The sequence below is a fragment of the Delphinapterus leucas genome, chromosome 2 (assembly GCF_059928025.1).
Source record: "Delphinapterus leucas isolate spDelLeu-1000000601 "Yukka" chromosome 2, BTC_Dleu_Yukka2, whole genome shotgun sequence".
NCBI lineage: Eukaryota > Metazoa > Chordata > Mammalia > Artiodactyla > Monodontidae > Delphinapterus > Delphinapterus leucas.
In genome coordinates, this window is record NC_143130.1 from 169,847,086 (window position 1) to 169,871,235 (window position 24,150).

General features: G+C 51.1%; 1 protein-coding gene across 6 annotated transcripts in view; it reads left to right on the top strand.

The window, feature by feature from the left end:
* Positions 1-24,150, top strand: part of RIN3 (Ras and Rab interactor 3) — a 118,108-nt gene that overhangs the window by 42,760 nt on the left and 51,198 nt on the right. For all 6 annotated transcript variants that reach the window (XM_089908140.1, XM_089908141.1, XM_089908138.1 and 3 more), the window contains exon 3: positions 9,958-10,075. In XM_089908140.1, the coding sequence (XP_089764266.1) occupies positions 9,958-10,075 (118 nt within the window). The remainder of the gene's footprint in view (positions 1-9,957; positions 10,076-24,150) is intronic.

Genomic DNA, 24,150 nt, shown 5'->3' on the forward strand with positions numbered 1-24,150 from the left:
CCGGTGAAACCCCTTTCCTGCCCCTTCGGGATGCCAGGGCCAGGGAAGAAGGCATAGTCAGCAGGTCTGCTGTGTGTCAAGCACCGTCTCTCATCTTTCCACCAGCCCTGCAGAACAGGGGGCAGGCTCTCTATTTTATAAGTGAGGAAACCCACCTCTGACAGAGTCATATGGCCACTAAGTGATAGAGGGTGATTTGAGCCCACCAACTGACTGCTTTCAAAGACTTTTTTTTTTTTTAAAAACCACAGTGTGTCAGCCTCATCCCCAGAAATGCGGGTTTCTTTGGTTTAGAGCGGGGCTCAGCCACCAGCATGCTTTTAAAGCTCCTTGGGCGATTCTGATATGCAGCCAGGATTGAGAAACGCTGCTCCATGCCAGGCTACAGCCTCGTTATCAGTAATGGGAAAGGTGGGCCACGCGTGTCCAGAGGGGGCTTCGGCCACTGGACCCCTGACCTCCACAGGCACTTGTGGTGCCTGGGAAGAACCAGCCACTTCTGTTCCAGCCCTAAAGAGCGTGATTGGAAAATTTCCCCAAGCGACTGGAAAATAGTCCTAAAATAACAAAAGTAGAAAAGCAGACACAGCTCTGGATTGTCCGGGCCAAGAAGGAATAGTAAAAACAAAACCATTTAGAGTGTATTTAGCTTTGGGTTTTTATGTAATTATTTGAAGAGGAGGAGGGGAATGCAGTGGCTGCATAATTCTCTCCCTAAGCATGTTTCTGTCCCAGCTGTTACTGAAATCAGTTGGTCTTTCCAAACCCCCTCTGGCTGAAGGTGGATACGGAAGGGCTCCAACCCAGCCAGGGGCTTGAACCTCCTGGATTGCAGTAATTTACCTGTGAAACTAACCCTCATGTAAGCCTCTTGGGGGTTTGGGAAAGACCCCAGGACACTGATGCTGGGAGAGAATCTTCTGGAAGGAAGGAGTCCTGGACCCTTTAGTCCCCCTACTTCGCTAGACTGGAAAAGCCAGCTCAGAGAGGGGAAGTGACTTGCCGAAGGGCACAGCAAGCCAGGGTCCGCACCAAGAGGGACACTGTGTCCTGCCTCACAGCCTAGGGACCTGACCATGAACCCACTGTTGTTTCAGGGGGTGGTGGTAGGGGAATCCTAGCTCTTCAAAGAAAACTGGACCCTCAGAGTGGGCATGTCGCCCGTCAGTTTGTACAGTTGGGGAAAGAGGATTCTTCTGCTTTTGGTGAGTTCCAAATCCAGTATGTTGGGGAAGCTGACAAAAGGGGAAAAAAATAAAGAGGGAACAGAAGGAGTGGGTGACTCAGATGTCAGCTCAACAAGGCACCAGACGACGCTTGTTCCCACAGAGGAGAGACGCTGAGTGAGGATACTGGGGCACAGCGAGCTTTGTGGGTGGCCCGGTTAATCAGGGAAGGCTTTCGGGAGCAGTGGCTCAGGGAGGGTCCCGGTGTGAGCTGGGAGCAGTAGTGTGAGCTGCTCCATTCCTAATAACCCCAGGCAGCCCGCAGGCAAGGGTCCTGGAGGTGGACAGAGAAGGTTCCGGTGCCTGGACTTGCCACCTCACATTCCCTCACTGTTCACCTTGAGCTCATCCTTTCACTCGGGGCTGAGACCTGAAGTCTGGAGCCGCTAGTGAGGGTGTCTTTCCGTCTCCAGGGTGCCTGGTGCCCCACCATGTTGCCTTTCTGAATCATAGAGCCATCCATGAACAGGAGGATGGAAACGCTTCCTCCGTACAGCAGGGGGCTCTGAGGCAGGTAGAGACACCATATATTGGGTGCTTATTATATGGCAGGCACTCTACCGAAGTCATGTGGGCAGTTCTTTCATTAATCCTTTGAGGCACTGGGCCTATGGTAGCTTCAGCCATAAGGCTACTGTTGTATATCTAATGAGAAATATGGAGGTTTGGGGTCTAGGGCTGGTTAAGCAGTTCAGTGATGTCTTCAAGACCCAGGTCCTTTCCACCTTTCTGTTCCTCCATCTTCAAGGTTAGCTTTTGTCCTCTGTTTGTCACCTCATGGTTACAGAATAGCAGCTGCAGCTCCAGCCATCTCACCCATTTAAAAGCAGGAGGTCATGGGCAAAAGGCTTTCTTCTCTTAGGCTCAGCCTTTTTGTCAGGGAACAGATGTTTTTCCAGATACTTTATTGGCTACCCCTGACTGTGAGGGAGGCTGGGGAAGGGGGTGAGTGGCAGAGGGGAACAGAATAGCCATGATTGGCTTTGACCAAACAGGATTCATCTCCTGAGGCAGAATGCACTGCTCCCAGGCCAGAATTGTGGTCAGTTAGCAAGGAGAGGGAGGGGAACTGGTTCTCAGGGGGGCTGACCCTTAGTGACCATCACAGGCAGGAACTATCATGATCCCATTTTGCAGAGGAAGAAGCAGCCCCAGAGCAGTCACACAGCTCAAGAGTAGCCAACTAAGGACTGAACTCTGAGAGTCTGGCTCCAGAGATCGTGGGCTAAAGTCTTACACAGAAGGGGCCCAAGGCCCGATGCTCTGGACCTTCCCCTTTCCCTCCCTCTTTGCCAGTCCTCTTCCTACACTGTATTCTCATCTGTACAAGGGGTAAAATATTCTAAACGCCAGGGAGGGAGTTGCTGCAAAGTATCTAAAACCTCTAACCAGGTGCCTGGCATAAAACACATGCTCAGTTGGTGGGTTGGCTGGGTTGGAGGACATGTACTATAATGGTCACAACCCTGATCTGAAGGTCACTGGCCTTGCATTCTTGTCCTGGCTCTGCCACGAACAAATAATGTGACCTCAGGATGTCTTTTTGCATTTCTGGGTCTCGGTTTCTTTGGCTGTAGAGTGAGGAGCTGGACATACCCGTGGCTTTCAAACTTCCCCACCAAGCTCTGGGGACCCCTCAACAGCACCTCATAGGAGGAAGAGAGGAGGGGGGTACCCAAAGGATGAGGTCCCACCTCTACATAACCCACAGCTGTAGCATTGCCTACTGTGGCATAACGAACCACTCCAAAATCCAGGGGCTTAAAACAGCCACTATTCAACTTTCTCAGGATTCTGTGGGTCAGCAGTTTGGACTGGGTTCTGCTGAGTGGTTCTTCTGCTGGTCTCTCCTGGTGTCAGTCAGGCAGCTGCAGTCATCTGGCCAGCTGGCCAGAGATGGCCTTGCTCCCCTGTCTGGCGGTTAGTACCAGCTGTGGGCTGGGCCTCATGACTCCAGCGGGCTCACTCAGCCTTCTTCACATGACAGCTGTGGTCCAACAGGGTGAGCATGGAAGCAGACATGCCTCTTAAGGCCTAGGCTTAACCCTCCACAGAGTCACTTCTGCTACATTCTTTTTTTTTTTTTTTAAATATTTATTTATTTATTTGGTTGCACTGGGTCTTTTAGTTGTGGCAGACGGGCTCCTTAGTTGCGGCTCGAGGGCTCTTTAGTTGTGGCTCGAGGGCTCCTTAGCTGCAGCTCACCGACTCCTTAGTTGCGGCATGTGGGCTCCTTAGTTGTAGCATGTGAGCTCTTAGTTGCAGCATGCATGTGGGATCTAGTTCCCTGACCAGGGCTCGAACCCAGGCCCCTTGCATCAGGAGCACGGAGTCTTAACCACTGCGCCACCAGCGAAGTCCCCGGTGCATTCTTTTGGTTAAAGCAAATCCTAAGGCCACCCTTCCAGGTGCAGGGAAATAGACCCCACCTCTTGATGGGAGGAGCTGCAAAGAATTTGTGGCCATTTTAATCTACCGCATAGGCGAATGATCTTTCAGTCCGTTTTCCTATCTCTTTGTTTGGAAAAAAGATACATAATAATCGTATTAATAGTTATCATTTATTTGTCAAACAAGATTATGCAGATAAAAATCTTAGCATCTGGTTTAGTGCTCACTAAATGGTAGCAGTCTATAATAATAATAAGTAACAAGTGCATGCTCTATGCCAGTCATTTATATATATGACCAGCAATTCTCATAGCAGCCCTGAAAGGTGGAGATTATTATTCTCAGGCTCAGACGAGGAAATCGAGACCAGAGGAGTAAAAGTAACTTGCCTACAGACCCACAGCTGGTAAGGAGCAGAGCTGAGATTTGAGTCCCCCTGCAGCTCTAAAAAGTGGGCTGCAGGGGGTAGAAAGAGAAGTAAGAGGGGCTTGGAGAATTTGCACATGGACCCCCTCAAGGGTGCTGGAGAAGGAGCTCTGGGAGGCACACCCAGCCCGTTAGCCCCCTGGGTGCTCACCTGCAACAACCATCACGGGCAACATCTCCTTAGAGGATAAGCAATGGACACCTGGTGAGGGTAGGGTTGTGATAGGGACACAGGCAGTTCACTCAGATGCCCTTCTTCTGGCACTGGCTTTGGCTGAACTCTGCTGGGTTTAAGCATGGGAGATGCACCTTAATCTAGAACGCTTTGTAGGAGTTACCGGTCTGCATACGTTCTTGCAGTGAGCCGCACAGCGACACTGTTTTTGAGGTGCTGTCTGTGGCTACTTCCTAGAAGGGACCCTGTGACTAGCTGAGGTGCTAAACCTCCCCAAAGGGGAACGTGGAACAGACCATCTTATTCCGAAGGACAGTGGCCAAGGCAGACCACTGACCGGGGTTCTGCCCATAGCAGGCACCTGTCAGTGCCCCCTCCCCGACTGCCATCTGAGCGGGAGAGGTCAGAGGACTCCTCTAGTCTCTGTCCCTGCTCCTCCCCCACTAACTCAGCCCCCCAAACCCCCAACCCAGAACCTTATCTTGGCTTTTCAGATAAGAGCCCCAGGACTTGGCCACGGCAGAAGGAAGTGCTACAGGAGGCTCTGTGGCCATGCTGAAAGGGTGGGTGTTGGACGCTCAGAACTGGGAACCTGAGCCCAGACTGGGGACTTTCCACCCCCGTCTACACCCCTGGCCTGTAGCGAGTAGATAACACAGACTTGATGGCAAGAGATAAGTGAGATGTTCTTGGCGACACCTGGGTCTGCATCTTGCTTCTGCACTTCCTGTTTGCGTGGCCTTGGGTTTATTTAACCTCCCTGTGCCCTGAGTCTTCATCCATCAGAAGGAATGGTAGTAGTGCCTGCTTCCTGGGGCCGTGGGGAGAGCTGGGTGATGCCGAGCGTGAGGTACTTGGCCCGGAGCGCAGACGTCAGCCGCTCTTTTCAGCTTCTGGCTCCTTACCCTCCGCTGAGCCACACTCTCAAGGAAATCCCTTCTGAGTTTTTTTCACAACAAACACATGTGGTAGACTGATCCCCAGTTCTAGATGGAGCCCGAGACTGGGAGACTGAGGAATATCAACCAGCCATGGGGAAGGAGGGTGGAAGCAGATGGAGAATTAATCCTTAGTGAGCATCGGTGGAGACACGTGTATCCCACTGGGTGCTTTCCTATGCAACGTCTCATTTACCCTTCCAACACGGAGGCGTGGGGCTTTGGTTTCATTTCTTGTTTCTGCTGGGTGGTCGTAGGTGTTATCCCCACTTACAGATCAGAACACTGAGGCTCGGAGAAGCCACGGAATTACCCAGGGCCACAGAGCTCACAGCTGGCTGCTCTGGGCCCTCTGGGAGCCCAAGAAGAAAGGCAGATTGTGAGAGACTGTGACTCTCCCCGCAGCTGGAGGAGTTCCTGTCCGAGAGCTCTTATCTCCTTTCTTTCTGTCTGTGGAACGGGAGGGTGGAGAACGGGGTCCATGTCTCAGCAGAGTGACTAAGTCCAGAAATAGTTAGGTGCTGGGTGTGAAAGAGCCAATTAGACTGCAAGGCAGCATTGCTGGAGGTCCCAGTTGAGGCTGGCAACCGTGATTTGTCATTGCGGTCACCCTAGAGAGAGATCAGTGGGGGTCAAATAGTCTAGGAAGAAGTTGACAATCAGTGGAGTAGGCAGTCTATGTTGTCCTGCGGCCCTGGCCGTCCACTCGTCTCTCACTCGGATCTCTGACAAAAAGTCCATCCTCATGATAGGTATCCTTATTGTCTTGTTTTATTCTCTTGTATTTTCTTTTGGAAAGAGAAATGGTTGGTGGCATTTGCCTTAATGGGTCATGACCCACAGTTTGAAAAACACTGCTTTCCTTCCTGTGCCATTCCTGACACTCAGGGTGGCGAGGGGCCACTCTGCTACGTGCATGTGCTTCTGAACCAGTGACCTGGCTTGTGTCCCTCACACATGTGCCCTACAAAGATAGAAACCCCCAGTTTGTTTTCAGTTGAGGAGAGTGCCAGCCTCAGCTCCTTCCCGGTCAGGGTCAAAGATCCAACTTTGCTGTCTGCCTTCCCAGGGACACCACCGGCTCCCGCTTGGGCCTCACTCCCTGTGCCCGGCTCCCCAGAGTTCCAGCAGGGGGGACCCCGGCGGCAGCCGGGAGTTCCCTTATTCCACACTCACTCCCACGTATGTTCACTCACACACGTTCACACACTTGCACACACTCGCTATGCTCTGGGCAACAGTTCTCTGATACCAGTTGGATGTCCTACAATTCAGTTCAATTCTGACATGACTACCCGAAGCGAACACAGACCCCATAAGTTAAAGGGAAGGTCCCCAAAAGACTGCTCTCACTGCAGATGCCAGACACTCGTGGGGTCCCTAGGCTCCCTACACTTCTGTCTGGCTTGGTCACAAACGTGACCCCTCTTTAGGTTTGATAATCTGCTAGGAAGACCCAGAAAACTCACTGAAAGCACTATGCTTATGGTGACAGTTTGAATATAAAGGATACAACTCAAGATCAGCTGAATGTGAGACACACAGGGGTGAGGTCCGGGCTGGGGAGGGGGACACAGAGCCCCAATACCCTCTCCCGATGGAAACCAGGCACGCACCGTCCCCACGTGTCAGTGTGTTCACCAGCCAGGAGATTAGATCATTGCCCGGTGCTTGAACTCAGTCTGCAGTCCCTCTCCCCTTTCCAGAGGTCAGGGTGCGGCTTCGGGTTCCAACCCTCTAGAATTATGCGACTGGCTTTCTGGGGCAGCCCCTCCTTTAAGGTCCCACTTGAGCCGACTGTTAGCATAAACTCAGGTATGGCCCAAAGGGGCTCTTTATGAATTACTAAAGACCCCCATCACTCAGGAAAATCCAAGGGTTTTTGAAACTCTGTGCCAGGAGCCAGAGACAAAGACCAGCTGTGTTTTTTATAGCACCCATAGGCTTACTCTCTCTCTCACACACACACACACACACACACACACACACACACTCATTCTCTGTCTCTCTCACACACACACACTCCCTCACACATGCTGGGTCCCATGGACCTGATGGGTAGGCGGCAGCTCGGCCTTGGATCTCTGAAGAGGAACCAAAGTGACCCCTTTTCTTGGAAAGACGCGTTCCTGGGGGCAGTCCGGGTCCAGGTGGACGCACCAGCTCAGTGACGCTGCTGCTCACAGCGGGCGAGGCTGTGCCGGGACTGCAGAGAAGCGTCTAGAGGAGAGCTGGCCTCCCGCTGGGTCCCCTAGGAGGGCCGTCCTTCCAGGTGGGGTACCAGCAACCCAGCCCAGCTCGCATTTCTGCCCCAGAAGCCTCTCTCCTGCCTTCCTCTATCCGCTGGGTTCTCAGGCTCTCTCCACCCTGCCCTGCACGAGGAGAGGGGCTGGCAAACTCATTTCTGACCACGGTTCAATGACTGATGGGTGCATTGTGTCCCTGCTCCCAAGAGGCACTCTCACGGCGAGCAGACGCTTAAGCCAAGAGACTGCCCTCTGTGGGCCGGGCGCAGGGCAGCTGAGGGCTCAGGATCTAGATCCGAAGGGCCTGAGCTCAGATCCCAGCTCTGTCATCCTGGGCATTACCTGCCTCTCTGTACCTCAGTTTCCTCGTCTGTAAGATGGGGATAATAACTGCATCCCCTCTCATATGAGAGTTAAGTAAGATCATGGAATCTAATGAACTGGGGTTAAGGCTTGGGTAGAGGAGGGAAGCGGTATGTGTTAGCTGCTACTAGTCAATAATAACAATATTATTATAATGTTTTATTGACAATTATAATGACATTGTATTAACAATTATAATACTATATAGCAATATCATCATAATAATAGTAATCAGTAACAATGGCGGGTAATTTGAGGCATCACCCAAGGGGTGGCAGGACAGTGTGCCTTGGTGGGGAAAGGGGAGAAGCGCCATCTCTGTGCTTCTCCAGAGCCTGTCACGCTTGGGGCCACATCCTCTGGAGGCCCCAGTGGGCCTGCTCCCCAATCTTCTCTCAGCATCTTTGGCCAGACTTCCGGTCTTCCAAACTCTAGACCGGGCTCTTGGAGCCTGAGTGGGAACGGCTTAGACCCCTCGTGGGGACGAGGGTGGAGGGGAGGGGGGGACACCATGACCAAGTCCTTTCTCAGGAAAGGAAGGAGTGACCCTTCCTGGGGGGAGGACCAACCCTCTTCCTCTTCCCCAGGGGGAGCTGTGCCCCAGGAGGTTGGGGAGATTCCAGAAGGTGTCTGTCATCACCTGGAAAAAGGGACGAGCCTGGGTGGGGCCAGTGGAGACTAAAAAGAACATTTTAAAACTACACAGTCTATGAAAGGAATCAGGGGTCCCCTCCCCCTGATGGCCACGGGGAGGGCACTGCCCCAGGGCTGCTGTGGGTGTAAGAGTGGAAAACTTCAGAGTCACAGTCCCCTTAACTGAGCTGAACCGTCGTTCAGAGCAGGAGAAGTGAAAGTGAGGCGTCTGTAAACACGCTGGCTCTGGTTTAGACTTTGGGTAGTGCTGGGTTACTAGAGCACAGATAGGTCCCTGGGGCTCAGAAGCATCGTTGTTTTTGTTTTTAATTTATTTTTGGCTGTGTTGGGTCTTCGTTGTTGCATGTGGGCTTTCTCTAGTTGCGGTGAGCGGGGGCTACTCTTTGTTGCAGTGCGCGGGCTTCTCCTTGCAGTGGCTTCTCTTGTTGCGGAACACAGGCTCTAGGCGTGTGGGTTTCAGTAGTCGTGGCACGAGGGCTCAGTAGCTGTGGCTCTCGGGCCCTAGAGTGCAGGCTCAGTAGTTGTGGCACACGGGCTTAGTTGCTCTGTGGCATGTGGGATCTTCCTGGACCAGGGCTCGAACCTGTGTCCCCTGCATTAGCAGGCGGATTCTTAACCACTGCACCACCAGGGACGTCCCAGAAGCATCGTTTTCGACTAGAGTAAACCCACAGGAGAAGAAAGGGCAAGTCCCTCCCTGGGCAGGATGTACAGAACAGAGAGCGGCTGCATAGCGTGGGGTCTGGAGCATGGACACCAGCATCCAGGGCTGAATCCCAGCTCTGCCCCTTTCAGCTGTGAGGCCTTGGCCAGGCAAAGCCTCCAGGGTATGTCCTAGGGGCCAAGCCCATATGGGTATTTCCTCAGTTGATCTTCACACCAGCCCGAAGAGCCAGGTCCTCTTAAGGTCAGAGAGCGCCTCAGTTTCTTCATCTGTGAAGTGGGGATAACAGCAAAACTCATGTCACAGGGTTATTGAGAGGATCAAGCAAGTGAATATATGCAAGGTATTCATAACAGTTCCTGTCACAGAGAAAGCTGTGTATATTAGTTATTAGTTATTTTTGTTTCCATGGGGGAAAAATAGTGTGAATTGACTAATATCTATGATTGTTTCCAGCAGCCTCCCCCAGGGCATACATGCTGGGGTGTGAGTTGAAATTCAACCCGTCCATTTGAGCTTTTCCAAGCGTGACCCTGGATCACTGCCTGTACCAGATTAAGCTGATGCCAGACCCGCTCCCCTCCCCCAACTAACCAGCATCTCAAGGGGCGGACTCAGGAATCTGCACTGATTTAGTCGACCCCCCCCTCAATGGACAAATGAGAAGTTGAGACTCAAGGAGCCAGGGCACTTGGACCACGTGACACATGGCTCTTGGGGCAGAACCCCTAGTTCTACCTCAAGATGCTAGACTCCCCCACCTTGCCTTTTTGTTTCTGGAACATTCCAGATGACTTCCATCTCACTCTTGTCCTTCTAAATAACCTCCCCCCCAAATCTTTGACTCATGGAGTTCCCCCTTCCTCCATTGCAGACGTTCCTGGTCCGCCGGGACAGCAGCTTGAAGCACCCGGTGCTCTGTGTGCACTTCCCTTCTCCAAACGAGAGCTCATCCGCGGTGCTGGAATACACCATTAAAGAAGAAAAATCAAGTGAGTACCATGTCCCCGTTCTGCCTGGAGCCACACAGCAGCGGCAGATGCTACACCCTGTAACCACAGACACTCCTCCCAGGCCAGAGGGTCTAAAATTAGAAGAAGGGGGAAAGCTTTCATCCGCTGAAGTTATTTGGCCCGGTTTGTTTTGAACTCGGTTTATCACTCAAAGTCAATGCGAGTTTCCACTCACCCATGTCACAGCTTGATGGCTGTGCTTCCTCAAGGCCTCTATGATGTTTCCTCTTGTAAGGTCATGGTGGAGAAAGGGAAGAAAAAGAGAGGACATGTCTGGGCCCCTGGGTCCTAGTGACAGCTCAGCACACACTCAAACCATGATCTTGGACAAGTCACTGAACCTCTCTGAGCCTCGGTTTGCTCATCTGTCAAATGGATATAATAGTCACTTCCTGTCTGTATCACAGGGCCTTTGTGAGGGTCAAATGGGCAAGCACTTTGAAAGACAAAAATCCTGTGTGCACCCAGGGCTGCCAGGAGCAGGCTTGAGCCTCCGTGGAAAAATGTTTGGGGACCCCCAAACAAGGGTGGGTTTGTACGCAATTGAAAGGGTTTGGGCTTCCGAAGCCCCTCCTCTCGTGGGCCAAGCCAGGTATTAAGATCCAAAAAGCTTGTTGAAAGAATCTGTAGACTATTCCAAGCACCGGCTTAGATCCTCTTACAGATTGATCCAGGGATGTCAGAAGCTTTTTACTCTTGGTTAGCAGCAGAGTGACAACATTTAAAGAAGGTAAAATATTTAAGTATTTTATAAATATTATAAGTATATGATAGAAATATATACTTTAATCATATATTTGCATAATTAAATGTTATATAAATACAATAAATATTCTTAAAATATTTATTAAATATTTTAGGGTGCTTGTTTCTCAAGAGACACTTGTGCCCGACACTGGGAAGATGCAAAGATGAAAAAGACAGAGCTCTGGCTTCAAGGCTCTCCCAGTGTAGTTGGAGGGTGGGGGGCAAGGTGGGTGGGAGAGACACAGACCTCAACACTTGCTGTGCAGGGTGACAGATGTAACTGCACAGGGACCTCTGGCCGAGGGGCACAGAGGATGCAGACCACAGTGGGAAGGATTCTGGGAGGGTGTCAAAGAGGAAGGAATACAGGCTGGCTCCGGAAGGGTGAGGATATTAGTTCAATTAAATTCTGCTTTTCTAGCTCCAGAGGTGGAGGAGAAAGCAAAAGCAGGGGCAGTTTCCGGTTCTTGCCATACACAGAATGGGTGAAACAGTTCCCTCGTTCGTGTATTCAACAGTTGATTATTAAGTGTCTGCTCTGTGTCTCAGGAGCTGTTCTACCATTGGGGACACAGCAGGGAACAAAACACAGTCCCTGCCCCTAAACAAGTGTGGAGAGTCATGCTATGGAGAACACATAAGTGGGAAGATTAGCCAGCTGTTGCAATAACAACAAAAAATGTAATGGGTTAAACCCAGAAGGGGCTAGTTTCCCAATCATGTGCAAGATTCCTGGTCAGTGGGGAAGGCTCATTCAGGGACCCCATCTGGAGCACGCAGCCCCCAGTTTCTTGTGGTTGACTCCATGCCATAGGCTGGAAGGCGAAAGAGGAGGCTTGTGGGCGGGTCTTACCTCAATGCCTGAAAGTAGGTGTGTCACTTGTGCTCACATTCCGTTGGCTAGAACTTGCTCACATGGCCACACCCAACTGCAAGGGAGACTGGGAAATGTGGTCCAGACACCTGTCCAGGGAGACGCAGAGGGCCTGAATCTTGGTGAACTGCTTGGAGTCTGCTCTCTGGGTAAGGGGTAAGGAGTGTGTGGCGTTGTTAATTTATACAGCAACGCTTAATGACTCCTGCCTTACAGCATCCAGCGGGGAAGACAATGTAGGGATCTCAGAGGGGAAGGAGAGTGTTACAGTTTCCCCAGACCAAGCATATAGCACTCTCTGATGACTGCAGAAGGGGTGAGGTTGTTTGGGGCACCGGAGGCTGCACAGTCCCTGGGTGTGCTTTTGATCTCCTGGGAGAAGAGACAGCCATCAGCCTGTCTGCTTATGGTCTTGTGCAGTCCTGCTACTTATTGAGAGTAACCAGGCTGTCGGGGACTTGGCTGCCCAGACACCAGGTATCTACAATCCTTTAGAAGTCCAGGAGCCAGTTGTGCTCTTGAATTTCAACACTAACATTAGGAAAGTAGCTGAAAGCAGGGGGTAGCATTGTGCTGAGCCTGTTTCACGTCAGCATGTGCTCTAGAAATGGAAGGAGGGAGCGTTGCCTCAGGGGCAGGCTGACCAGGGCGGCTTCTTGGAGGAAAAGGGAGTTGGGCTGGACTGACGGAACGTCTGGAAGTTCTGCTTTCCTCCTTTGTCCCTGTGCTGCTTTCTCCACCTCCCTGCCGCATCTCCAGGGTAATCTCTTCTAGGTCTGCCCAACCCAGCGACAACCTGGCTGCTCCAGGCTTCTGGAACTTGGTCAGGAAGCATGCACAAGCTCTATCTACCCCATGCAACCAGGATGTCATGTCTGGCTATGTGTCTCATTTCTGATTAGGAGCCCAAGGAATAAACCAAGGTGTTCGGGATGGAGGAAGCTTCCTTCCCTGGTTTCCTGTCTTCCTCCCATGTGGTAGAATCCCATTTTTCATTTTTAAACCTTTAAAAATTTATGCTCAGCTTAGCTGAAAAGAGCAAACCAAACATCCTTTGTGAAACATAACTTCCAAATCACGGTTTGTGTCCATTCGCTGTGACCACACAGATGCCATAAGTTTGCATGTGTTTCATTTCGCTTTTTTAATTTTACTCCACTGCTCCCCAAACCTCAGACCCCTGAGATCTTCCCCCAGAGAAACCAGACAACAGCAAGAAATCAGCAGGTCGTGTGTTTCTTTGCCACGTTGCTTCGCTGCTTCAACCTTTGTCCTACCTTTCTGTTCGGTACCTGCCTCCTGAACATGGTGTTTGAGCACGGACCATGGAAGCCACACAGCCTGTGTTGGATCCGAGCTCTGCCTTTTACCACCTGTGTGACCTTGGGCACCTTGCCTAACCTCTCCAGGCCTCTAAGATGGGGGTGATAATGGTGCCTGCCTCCCAGGGTGCTGGAAGGAGGAGTTAGTGTGTCTGAAGTGCTTAGGGTGGGTGGTACCCAGAGCACCACAGAGGGTTATAATTGTGTTGTGGTTCTTGCTGTTATAATGGAGCCTCCTGCAGGATTAAAGCAAAAGGAGGAGTGGAATAAGCCGACACACAGGGTTCCAAGGCTCTGGGTAAATCACAGCCCAGCATGTGGGGCCTGCCTTCTAGTCCCTCATGGGAGGAAGGAGCCACCAACTTCCTCAGTGCTCCTGTGGCCATGGTGGCTGCAGTGGGGGGATGGCCTGAGGAGGAAGTGGGCAAGGGAAAGGCCCAGAGCCTGGAACCGGGACCTTTTGCTGGGGTTCCCCCACACAGAGCTGAGGTGAAGGAAGGAGACAAGGGGATCCCCCGAAGTGGATGGTCAGCCTCATCTGTGACCCCACTCCGTTAGCTCTGAAAGGGAAAGACCCACGTGGACCACCTCTGTGCTTCTGTGTGCTTGGGTCATCCTCTAGTTCCTTGGGAAGCGTTTCTTGGCAAAATTCTGAACCAGTCAGCTCAGGCTAGTTATGCTGTGGTGACAAACAGCCCCGCACCGCAGTGGGTTGCGCACACAGCACTGCACACAGTAAGGTGAGTGTGCTCCTCGCTCACGCCACCTGTCAGCTGAGGCGCTTTACAAAGCATTTCACTCTGCCATCCGGGCTGAAGGAGCAGCACCCAGCTGGGGGCAGAGGGAAGGGGGAGACATGGCAGAATGCCAGGACGGGAGCCGAAAGGGTTTGCTCAGAGGTGGCAGGTGTCACTTCCCATCACATTTCATTGGCCAAGCAGGTAGATGGCCAGGTCAGACTCAATGGGATGGAAAGTATGATCCTCCCGCCAGCATGTGACTAGCAGGGGGGGGTAGTGACTATTTTGAACAACTGTTACCGTCTACTGCATCCCCGATCCCCTTCTGTGCTGCACCAAGGTGACGAGGAGGCTTTGCGCCGTCTGGGTCACCACTTAGCTTCATCAGGGACCCTCAGAGGCCAGATGTGTGTCTGGCGGGTGGGGGCAGAGAACCGGCAGAAGAGACATTGGCTCAGGGGATATAGGAGACGAAGGAGCAGGGCACGGGGTAGATGGAGGCTAGTCCCGCCTCCAGGCTCAGCCCTGCCCCTTTATGGCTGAAATTAGCCACCTGGCTGGGGCACACTGGCTGCTTTTTCATTAACCTGCACCCTTGAAGATGGCGGCAATGACACATTCATGGGGTGGCATTTTCCTGCTGGCCGCCAAATAGCAGAAAACCAGTCGGCCCCATCTGTAGAAGAGGAGCTGTGAGACAGCGGCGGATGGTGTGGTCTGGCCCCTACCGGAAGTGACTGCCTGGTACTTGGCCTGAGCCACTTGGCCGAGTTTCGGGGGGCAGCCCCACTTCACTCCTTGCCTGTTCCCTATGCCGGACTGACCCCTGGCTTTTAGAAAGGCTGGCCTGTCGAACTCAGTTAGGATTTCTTCTTGCCCTGAGCAAATCTCCCACTCTTAGGCCTGAGGTTTTAGGCCAAGTAGTTGAATCGGATAGATACGCTTGCACTTGGGAACGGAGCCCATCTCGTGGGCACACGCGGTGAATGTTGTGTTGATTGGTGTTGATGATTATCACCACTGGACTAGGGGGACCTTTTAAACCAAGGAGGGGAGAGATTCTAGATGAGTCCTCCTGGGCAGTGGAGATCTGTATGTACAGGAGGGCAGAGTGTCACCCAAATTGCCTTTGAGGTCCACACAGGAGATTTGCTTTCTGTGCTCTTGGGTTTGACCCTTTCACCAACTGACCCATTATCCTAGAATGAGATTGAACCTGTATTTGGACCAAAATGTATGAAGTCCATAAAAAGGTAAGGAATGATTATTATTAAAGTCAGGGTTGGTGTGGAGAAGGCAAGCTCTTGATATTTTATCAGGGAGCAAGTACTGCCTCGTGAGTGAGTCTTGCGCTCTTGTCAATGCAAACCTCTTTTGAGAGCATGAGCTTTGGAAAGGCTGACAGTTCTAGGTTTTTATTCTGTCGCTGTCACCTTCCAATATCAGGCAAGTTACTTAACGTCTCTGTGCTTCGGTTTCCTCATTTGCAAAATGGGAACATCTGCAACACAGCTTTTGGAGGATTGATGAGTGAACTCAGGTAGGGACGTGGGACAGTGTTGCCTGGCACAGAGGAAGCACTCAGCATCGTGCTATCGTGACTTAGAATAAGAAATATATCCATGGTCTTCATTCCCTGGCACAGAGCTCCTAAGACCTTTGAAATTTCCTAAGTGACAAGAGCCATAACTGTGTCTTGAGATTCAAAACAAGCCCTTTCAACCACACCTGAGTTCATGTCCATGTGGTGACTTTTGGAAAGTGCCTAAGGATGGAGACTGGTTGCCAGGGAGACCAACCCTACGATTGGAGCGTTGGAACTTTCGGTTCCACCCCCAACCTCTGGGAAGGGTTGAGTCAATCACTGATGGCCAATGAATTGATCAGTCATGTCTGTGTAATGAAGCCTCTGTAAAAAACCCAAAAGGACTGGATTCAGAGAGCTTCCTGTCGGTGAACACATGGAGACTGGGGAGACTGATGCGCTCAGAGAGCACGGAAGCTCTGCGCCCCTTCCTGCGTACCTTGTCCTATGCATCCTTTCCATCTGGCTGTTCCTGAGTTGTAACCTTTTATATAAACCACTGATCTTGTGAGTAAATGGGTTTCCTGAGTTCTGTGACTCACTGTAGCAAATTAATTGAACCCAAGCGGTTGGAACCTCCAGTCTGCAGCCGATCGGTCACAAGCACAGGTGACAACCTGGACTTGTGATTAGTGTCAGAAGTGGGGGGCGGAGCCGGAGGGGGGGAGTCTTATGGGACTGAGCCCTTAACCCGTGGGATCTGACACTGTCTCCAGGTACATGGGGTCAGAATTGAGTTAAATTGTAGGACACCCAGCTGGTGTTGGAGAATTGCTTGGCGGTGTGGAAAAAACAGACATTGGGATTGCTGTCAGGATGGAAGTAGCTCTAACATCCTAGTGTTGTCTCCTGGACAAAATGAAGACGATTATGGGGAAAAGCTATCACAGTGTCTGAGTGTAGTAAGCGCTCAGTAAATACTAGCAGTTATAATTAGCTGCAGAGGTTGAGTAGAAGGCAGCTCAGACCTCAAAACCATCACTTCCTTCGGCACCTTGCTTCTGCAGGACTCCTCTGAGAAGTTAATTCATTCTGCTTATCTCACATTGGTCATTACCCATGGAGGTTTTGGTTAAAAAAAAAACAAAAACTAACCGCAGTTTGTATCTTTCTGTTTTCAGTAATTCCCTTTTCAGCCTCCAAAATTGGGGTTGGTCCAGGAAAAACTTACATCACCAGCTAGTTTAACTCCAAGAACCTGACTGTAAAACTTTGGTGAATTTGTTTCTGTTTTTTTGAAAATAGGTTTTGAATCATAGTGGTGCATATATTTTTTAGCCTTCCTTTTTCACTAAAACATTTTATTATGAGCTTTCTCTGTGTTATTAAACATTTCAAAGACTTTATATCCAATGAACTGCGTGCTGAATGACACTTACGAAGCCGTCTGTAAGACATGGCCCCTGACATTGGCCCAGTGGTGAGACAGACACACACGCATTTAACCAGAAATGCAAGTCAGACAGTCCTAAGTGCTAGAATGTAAGTGCGCACTTTGAGGGCACCAGGAGTTTGTCCTGCTCTGAGACAATGGAACACGGGGGGAGGTTTTGACAGAGGTGGGAGGAGGATCTAGGACACGTGGCCTTGGAGCAAGAGAAGAGGGAAATGGGTTGAGGGGGGAGGGGATGTCTGATCCCAGCACCAGGCCCTAGTGAGTGGCCTCAGCCTGTGTGTACAGTGACTGCCACCTTCAGGGCCTTTGCAGGTTCAGAAAACGTGTCTAAGGGAAAACAGTCCAACTCAACTGTTGCAGAGAGCTGGGGGCCTCTGCACAGCTACCCCTCTTTTAAGGGTGACTACAGAGGGGTCAGGCACCTCCTGGGCTTCCTGTCACAGGAAAGCTCTGCGTGTGGATTATTCATATTTGTGTCTGGAGCTCCCACCTTCCTTTCCAGCTGTTTCTGCCTCCTTCTGCCACCCTCCATGAATAGCTGCTCTCTGGAAGTTCTGTAGCCGAAAACAGATTTATACTGACGTGTGAAAGACTAACACCCCCGTAAGGTACTGCTCCCCGGCCATGAGGGTGCGCGTCGCAGTAGAAATAAAGTTATTGTACTGATGTTACAGGGGTGGAGCGCCAGGCCTCAGCCAGCAAAGAGTGGGAGTTAGTTTGTCCTGGCTGTCCTGAAATAGCAGAGCAGGGGGCACCTGCTCTAGTTAAGGCGCATCTGGCCTCCAGCATCCTCCCCACGCCCACCACCCACCCAGGCTGGCTGACTTCCCGAGGAGACTACTTAGGTTGACGGTGAAGTTTCATGATGCATCTCTTTTTTTTTTTTTGCAGTACGCGGGCCTCTCACTGCTGTGGCCTCTCCCGTTGCGGAGCACAGGCTCCGGACGCGCAGGCTCAGCGGTCACGGCTCATGGGCCCAGCCGCTCCGCGGCACGTGGGATCTTCCCGGACCGGGGCACGAACCCGTGTCCCCTGCATCGGCAGGCGGACTCTCAACCACTGCGCCACCAGGGAAACCCTCATGATGCATCTCTTGCCTGATCTCGCCTGTTCGGGGCAGTCTCTCCTAGGTTATCTCCACGTGGAGGCCCCCCCCTTCCCAGAAGAGGAGTAATGGCTGCATCCCCATCTGGCACAACCTGCCCCCTTTCTCTTCTCCTCCTCTGCACTCACCGTGTCACCCCACCTCTGTGCTGTTCTCAGGGGCTCAAAGCCCACTCTTCTGGGCCTGTCAGGTCTTCTCATCTTCTTTGTTGTCCATTTCATATTTTCCTGTCTGATTTCCCTAGCTGGCTGAGAGGGTAGAGCTTGTGTCTGATACAATATCCGTGGTCCCCATAGCCTAGCAGAGGGCAGGGCCACCGCTCAGCTGGTTAATCACACCTCACACTTGTGCAGAGAGACGGCCTGGTCTGGAAAGACTCAGAGAGTGGGCTTTGAACACAATGGACCGAAACTGAAACCCACCCCTTTACTTTCATCAGCTGTGAGGTCTTGGCAACACTGCTCAATCCTCTACCTCACTAAGCCTTGGTTTTCTCAACCGTGAAATGGCTTCATAATTGTAACGGTGACTAACTGGAACTGCATACAGTAGGCGCTCATAAAAAGTTAATTGCCTCTTCCCCTTCTCTGACTGCCCACCTTCCCCCTTGGCATAGGTCTTGGGGTCAGAAAACCTGGATTTGCATTTAGTTCTTCTGCTTAACTAGCTCTGGGAACTCAAGCAAGGTGTTTGACTCCTGGGCCTCACTTTCATCAACCACAAATAGGGTTAAAAATGCCTCCAAGGGGCTTCCCTGGTGGTGCAGTGGTTGAGACTCCGCCTGCCGATGCAGGGGACGCGGGTTCGTGCCCCGGTCTGGGAAAATCCCACGTGCCGCAGAGCGGCTGGGCCCTTGAGCCATGGCCGCTGAGCCTGTGCGTCCGGAGCTTGTGCTCCACAACAGGAGAGGCCATGACAGTGAGAGGCCCACGTACCACAAAAAAAAAAAAAAAGATAACTCCAAGGAAATTGTTATGTGGAATAGACAAGAAAACATATCTGTCAATTTGATTACTATGTGTCTTGGAATGTTCCTCCTTGGGTTTATCCTGCCTGGGACCCTCTGCGCTTCCCGGCTTGGGTGGCAGGGAAGTTTTCGACTATAATCTCTTCAAATATTTTCTCGGGTCCTTTCTCTCTCCCTTCTCCTTCTGGGACCCCTATAATGCGAATGTTGGTGCGTTTAATGTTGTCCCAGAGGTCTCTCAGGCTGTCTTCATTTCTTTTCATTCTTTTTTCTTTATTCTGTTCCATGGCAGTGAATTCCACCATTCTGTCTTCCAGGTCACTTATCCGTTCTTCTGCCTCAGTTATTCTGCTATTGATTCCTTCTAGTGTAGTTTTCATTTCAGTTATTGTATTGTTCATCTCTGTTTGTTTGTTCTTTAATTCTTCTAGGTCTTTGTTAAACATTTCTTGCATCTCTCTATCTTTGCCTCCATTGTTTTTCCGAGGTCCTGGATCATCTTCACTATCATTATTCTGAACTCTTTTTCTGGAAGGTTGCCTATCTCCACTTCATTCAGTTGTTTTTCTGGGGTTTTATCTTGTTCCTTCACCTGGTACATAGCCCTCTGCCTTTTCATCTTGTCTATCTTTCTGTGAATGTGGTTTTTGTTCCACAGGCTGCAGGATTGTAGTTCTTGCTTCTGCTATCTGCCCTCTGGTGGATGAGGCTATCTAAGAGGCTTGTGCAAGCTTCCTGATGGGAGGGACTGGGTGGTGGGTAGAGCTGGGTGTTGCTCTGGTGGGCAGAGCTCAGTAAAACTTCAGTCGTCTTGTCCACTGATGGGTGGGCCTTGTTGGTTGTTTGGCCTGAGGCAACCCAGAACTGGAACCTATAGGGGCTTTGTTGGGGCTAATGGTGTACTCTGGGAGGGCTCACGCCAAGGAGTACTTCCCAGGACTGCTGCTGCCAGTGTCCTTGTCCCCACGATGAGCCACAGACACCCCCTGCCTCTGCAGGAGACCCTCCAACACTAGCAGGTAGGTCTGGTTCAGTCTCCTTTGGGGTCACGGCTCCTTTCTCCTGGGTCCTGGTGCGCACAAGACTTTGTGTGTGCCCTCCAAGAGTGGAGTGTCTGTTTCCCCCAGTCCTGTCAAAGTCCTGCAGTCAAATCCTGCTGCCCTTCAAAGTCCGATTCTCTAGGAATTCCTCCTCCCGTTGCCGGACCCCCAAGTTGGGAAGCCTGACATGGGGCTCAGAACCTTCACTCCAGTGGGTGGACATCTGTGGTATAATTGTTCTCCGGTTTGTGAATCACCCACCCAGCGGTTATGGGATTTAATTTTATCGTGATTGCACACACACACCCCATCTCACTGCAGCTTCTCCTTTGTCTGGGCATGCGGGGTATCTTTTTTGGTGAGTCTCCTGTGTCTTCCTGTCAATGGTTGTTCAGTAGTTAGTTTTGATTCTGGTGCTCTCGCAAGGAGTGAGCGCACATCTTTCTACTCTGCCATCTTGAACCCAGTCTCAAGAAAACATATTCAAACATATCTGAAACCTGGCAGAGATGCAAGAGTGAGCTGAATACTACTGCATCCATTCATTCACATGTATACGTAGCTAGCATCTGTTGAGCCCTAAGCTCAGATAAGACCAAATTCTGCTCTTAAAAGGGTCATTTGGGTAGCTGAGTGGGTTGAGGCAAGAGTGGAAGAAACAAGGCAAAGTGCTTTCGGGAGTGCTTTGTAGTTCTCACGGCATTCCTGTGCAGAGTCTTGCTCTGGGAGGGGCGCCCCATATTCAGGACTCCTAGGGAGATGTTCCTGGGGGACTCAGCTTTGGGGTTTTTCCCCAAAAGGGAAAGCTAACTGTCACCTCTGAGCACTTCTGAAGCACTTCCCAGATTTGCTCGGCTCTGGAAGCTCCCAGACAGCTTCACCACCAGGAACAGTGACAGCATCGTCGGTGTGAACGTGTGCAAAGCCATGGCAGGTGTCAATAAATAGGGTTCTAATCTGGCTCCCTCAGTAACTTGCTGTGTGACCTTTAGCAAGTCACTCAATGTCTCTGGGCCTCCTGTGAAAAGGGACCCCTGACCTCACCAGGCAAGAGATGGATATAAAATGCCTTAGAAGGATGAAGCCCCACACAGAGAGAAGGCGCTGTTCTTGGTTTGCCTTGCCCCAGACATCCCAAGCACTTGGTTATAAAACCTCACCATAGTGGAGGAAAATACATGTTGTTCAGTGTCCCATGCAGCCCCGCTGGCCACTTGGGAAGCCACAGTATAATGCCTGTCCCACCAACTTCTCCTTCCTGCCCAAACTATTTAAGGAAGCAGTCAGAGGTGAGACCTTCTGGAAAGTTCTGTAGAAATGGACTGGTGACTTCGGTGTTTTTTGTGTGTCCGTCTCCCTGGATCTGTTGAGAAGCAGCGAATCGTTTGCTCTGCCTTTACTGGCAGTCCTGAGCCTGTTGCACACATGCTGTGTGCTTATTGCTGTCTCAGCCTTGGTTTTCACAGCGGAAACTTTCAGGGAACTTCCCGTCTCGGGGATGTTCCTTTCATGTAGTCACTGTTCCCAGTCCAAGGTTGCCCTGGGCAACCCCCAGGTGAGATCCAGTTCCTCATTTCTAGGCCCTACCCTTGAAATCTTAGAGCCTTTGGCCCCCAGTTATTGGGGAAACTCCCTGTGTACCGGGCCCTGTACCAGACTCGCTGTGTATCAGGCACAAGGTGGGCATTCATGGAAGCTGTTCCTCTTGTCTTCACCATGGCCCTAGGAAGCAGGTGCTAGACCCCTATTTTGCAGCTGAGGGAATTGTGCCCAAGGATGGAACAGGGATTGAACCCGGGCCGTCGACTCCACGTTCAGAGCGGCTTCCTCTGGGCCAGGTTGTTTCTTGTCTCGCCTCTCGTGGTCCTCATGCTCGTGGTGCTCCAAGTCAGGGAGTGATGGGCGGTGCCCCTTGGGAGATTGAGCAGAACATCACCAAGTATATGTAAGGACTTTGGAATCGCCCTCAGAGTCTGAGGCCTCAGCTGAGATTATGCCCAAGAGCTTTATGTTTATTGCACAGAAGAGAAAGCTGGAGAGAAAGGGGCAGACAGAGGCTGGACGGCTTCAATAAGGACAGCCATGGAGAAGACTCAGTGGGGTCACCTGAGTTCCGGGCCTCTTAACAGTTCACCCTCTTGATGACCATCGCAGGTGGGTTTGTCTCTGAGCCGCGGTGTTGGTGGCGCACCAGAGCCCGATCATTCCAGCCCGTGAGACTGCTCTTCCCAGCTCTGCGCTTGAAATCAACATGGTGGGACTATTTACATCATGGAAATTGGCAAGTGCCATAAAATTGGGGCTTTCTTTCCCTGGAGAGCCGGTTGTTAAACATTACCAGCACACCACTGCTCAGTTTCCTCGTCTATAAAATGGGGACAGTAGTGCCCACCTCATGGAACCATTGGGAGGGGATGTATGTGTGAGCATTTTGCAGACTAAAGCATGATGTGTGTGTGTGTGTAGATGTGATGTGTGTATTTATGTAGTTTGTTGTAATTCTTACACAAAAAGCTGTCTCTTTAAAAAGGGGTGGGGCTGTATCTTTGCAGAAACAGGAAATAAGTTGGAACCATGGAGTGGTACAGCAGGTGTGGCATAGATTCCCCGAGGAATCGGGAGTAATGTGAGACTATAAACCGATCCTGGGATAACATTTGAGGTCCTCTGTAGTGGAAGCCTGAGGGGCTCCTTCGTACTGGCTTCAGGGTTCCAAGGACCAAAGTCCTGTCAGTCACTGAGAAGACATGGTGGAGTCCACAGTTTTCTCTGTGGCAGTGGCAGTGGCTGTAGTTTTGAAAGAGCCGACACATAGGCAGCCCTGGATGTAAAGGCTGCTTTGTCGCTTACTAGCTGGTTGAACCTGGGCAAGCTCCAGAGCCTTTTTGAGCTCGGTTTCCTTATCTGTGACATATGGGTTTGGGGAGACCCGTGGAGAGGGGCTTGTGGGTCTTGGCATCCCTGGACTGTATGTTGAATTTGTGTTGGTTCCGCTCTCTCCTGGGGCTCCCTCAGAACTCCGTTTTCACAACACTGTCTTAGGATTCCAGGTGGACCCCTGGTCTGCAGAATGTGGCTCAGGGGCTGGTACAGGAAGCTCTCTCTGTGCAGCCCGACCTAGAATGTTCTCCCTGTGCCTCTTCCTCTACTGAGTTATGACATGGAGTATTTATTGAGAACTTTGCTGGGTACAATGAGAGATTCTAAGGAAGTGGGATGCTGAGAGCAACCATTCCCTGAGCCCTTTGTATGAATTAACTCATTTAATCTGTATATCAGCTCTAGGATACAGACACTATCATGAGGCAGATTAAAAATAGCTGTGCTTTTTTTGACACTCCTCCCATCAAGAGGTGGGGGGCTATGGCTCCTCTCCTTGAATCTGAGTCAGGCTGGGACTGCTTTGGGCAATAGAATAAGGCCAAAGTGACACTATGGCAGTTCCATGTGCAGCTTTTTAGAGAACTGGCAGCTTCTGCTTGGACTCTGGGAGCCCTGAGTTGCCATGTAAGAAGTGTGATGACTCTGAGGCCACCATACTGGAGAGGCCCAGAGATATATGGACAGGGAGAGAGGCCCAAGGAGGCCTGCTGAGTCTAGCCTTCCAGCTTTGCCTGCCAAGGCACGGGCATGATTAAAGGCTTCCTGGACCCTCTGGACCAGACCAGTCCCCCGCTGAGTATCAGCAAGTGACCTAGTCAGTGCTAGGAGCAGCAGAAGAGTCTTCCAGCAGAGCCCTGCCCAAATTCCTGACCCAGGAAATCATGAGCTACAATAAGATGGTGGTTGCTTTATGCCACTAAATTTTGCAAGTAGTTTATTGCACAGCAGTAGATACCAGAACAAGTACTATTCTATTTTACAGATGAGGAAACTGAGGAAAAGAGAAGCTAAGTGGCTTGCTCATGGTCACACACTAGTAAGTGGCGGGGCCAGGATTTAAACCCCAGCAGCCTGGCTCCCCAGCACGTTCTTGGCGCTGTGTCATACTACTTGCTCTTAACTTGAAAACATGGCTCTGCTCTCAGGGAAACTTCTATCTCCTTTGGGGTGCAAGGATCACACACACTACATAATCAGAGAATCGCGTGAGACATTTCACTTATTCTTTTACTCAATTTAAGAACACTAGACCCTAGGGATACAGAGGTGATGATATCAAGAAAATGTTAGGATTTTACTGCCCTCAGAGGAAGGACCCCACCCCACCCCAACGCTGGAGGGTGAGTGAGACCCCAGGGGGCCACCTCTGGGGAGTGAGGACATGTGAGCTGTGTC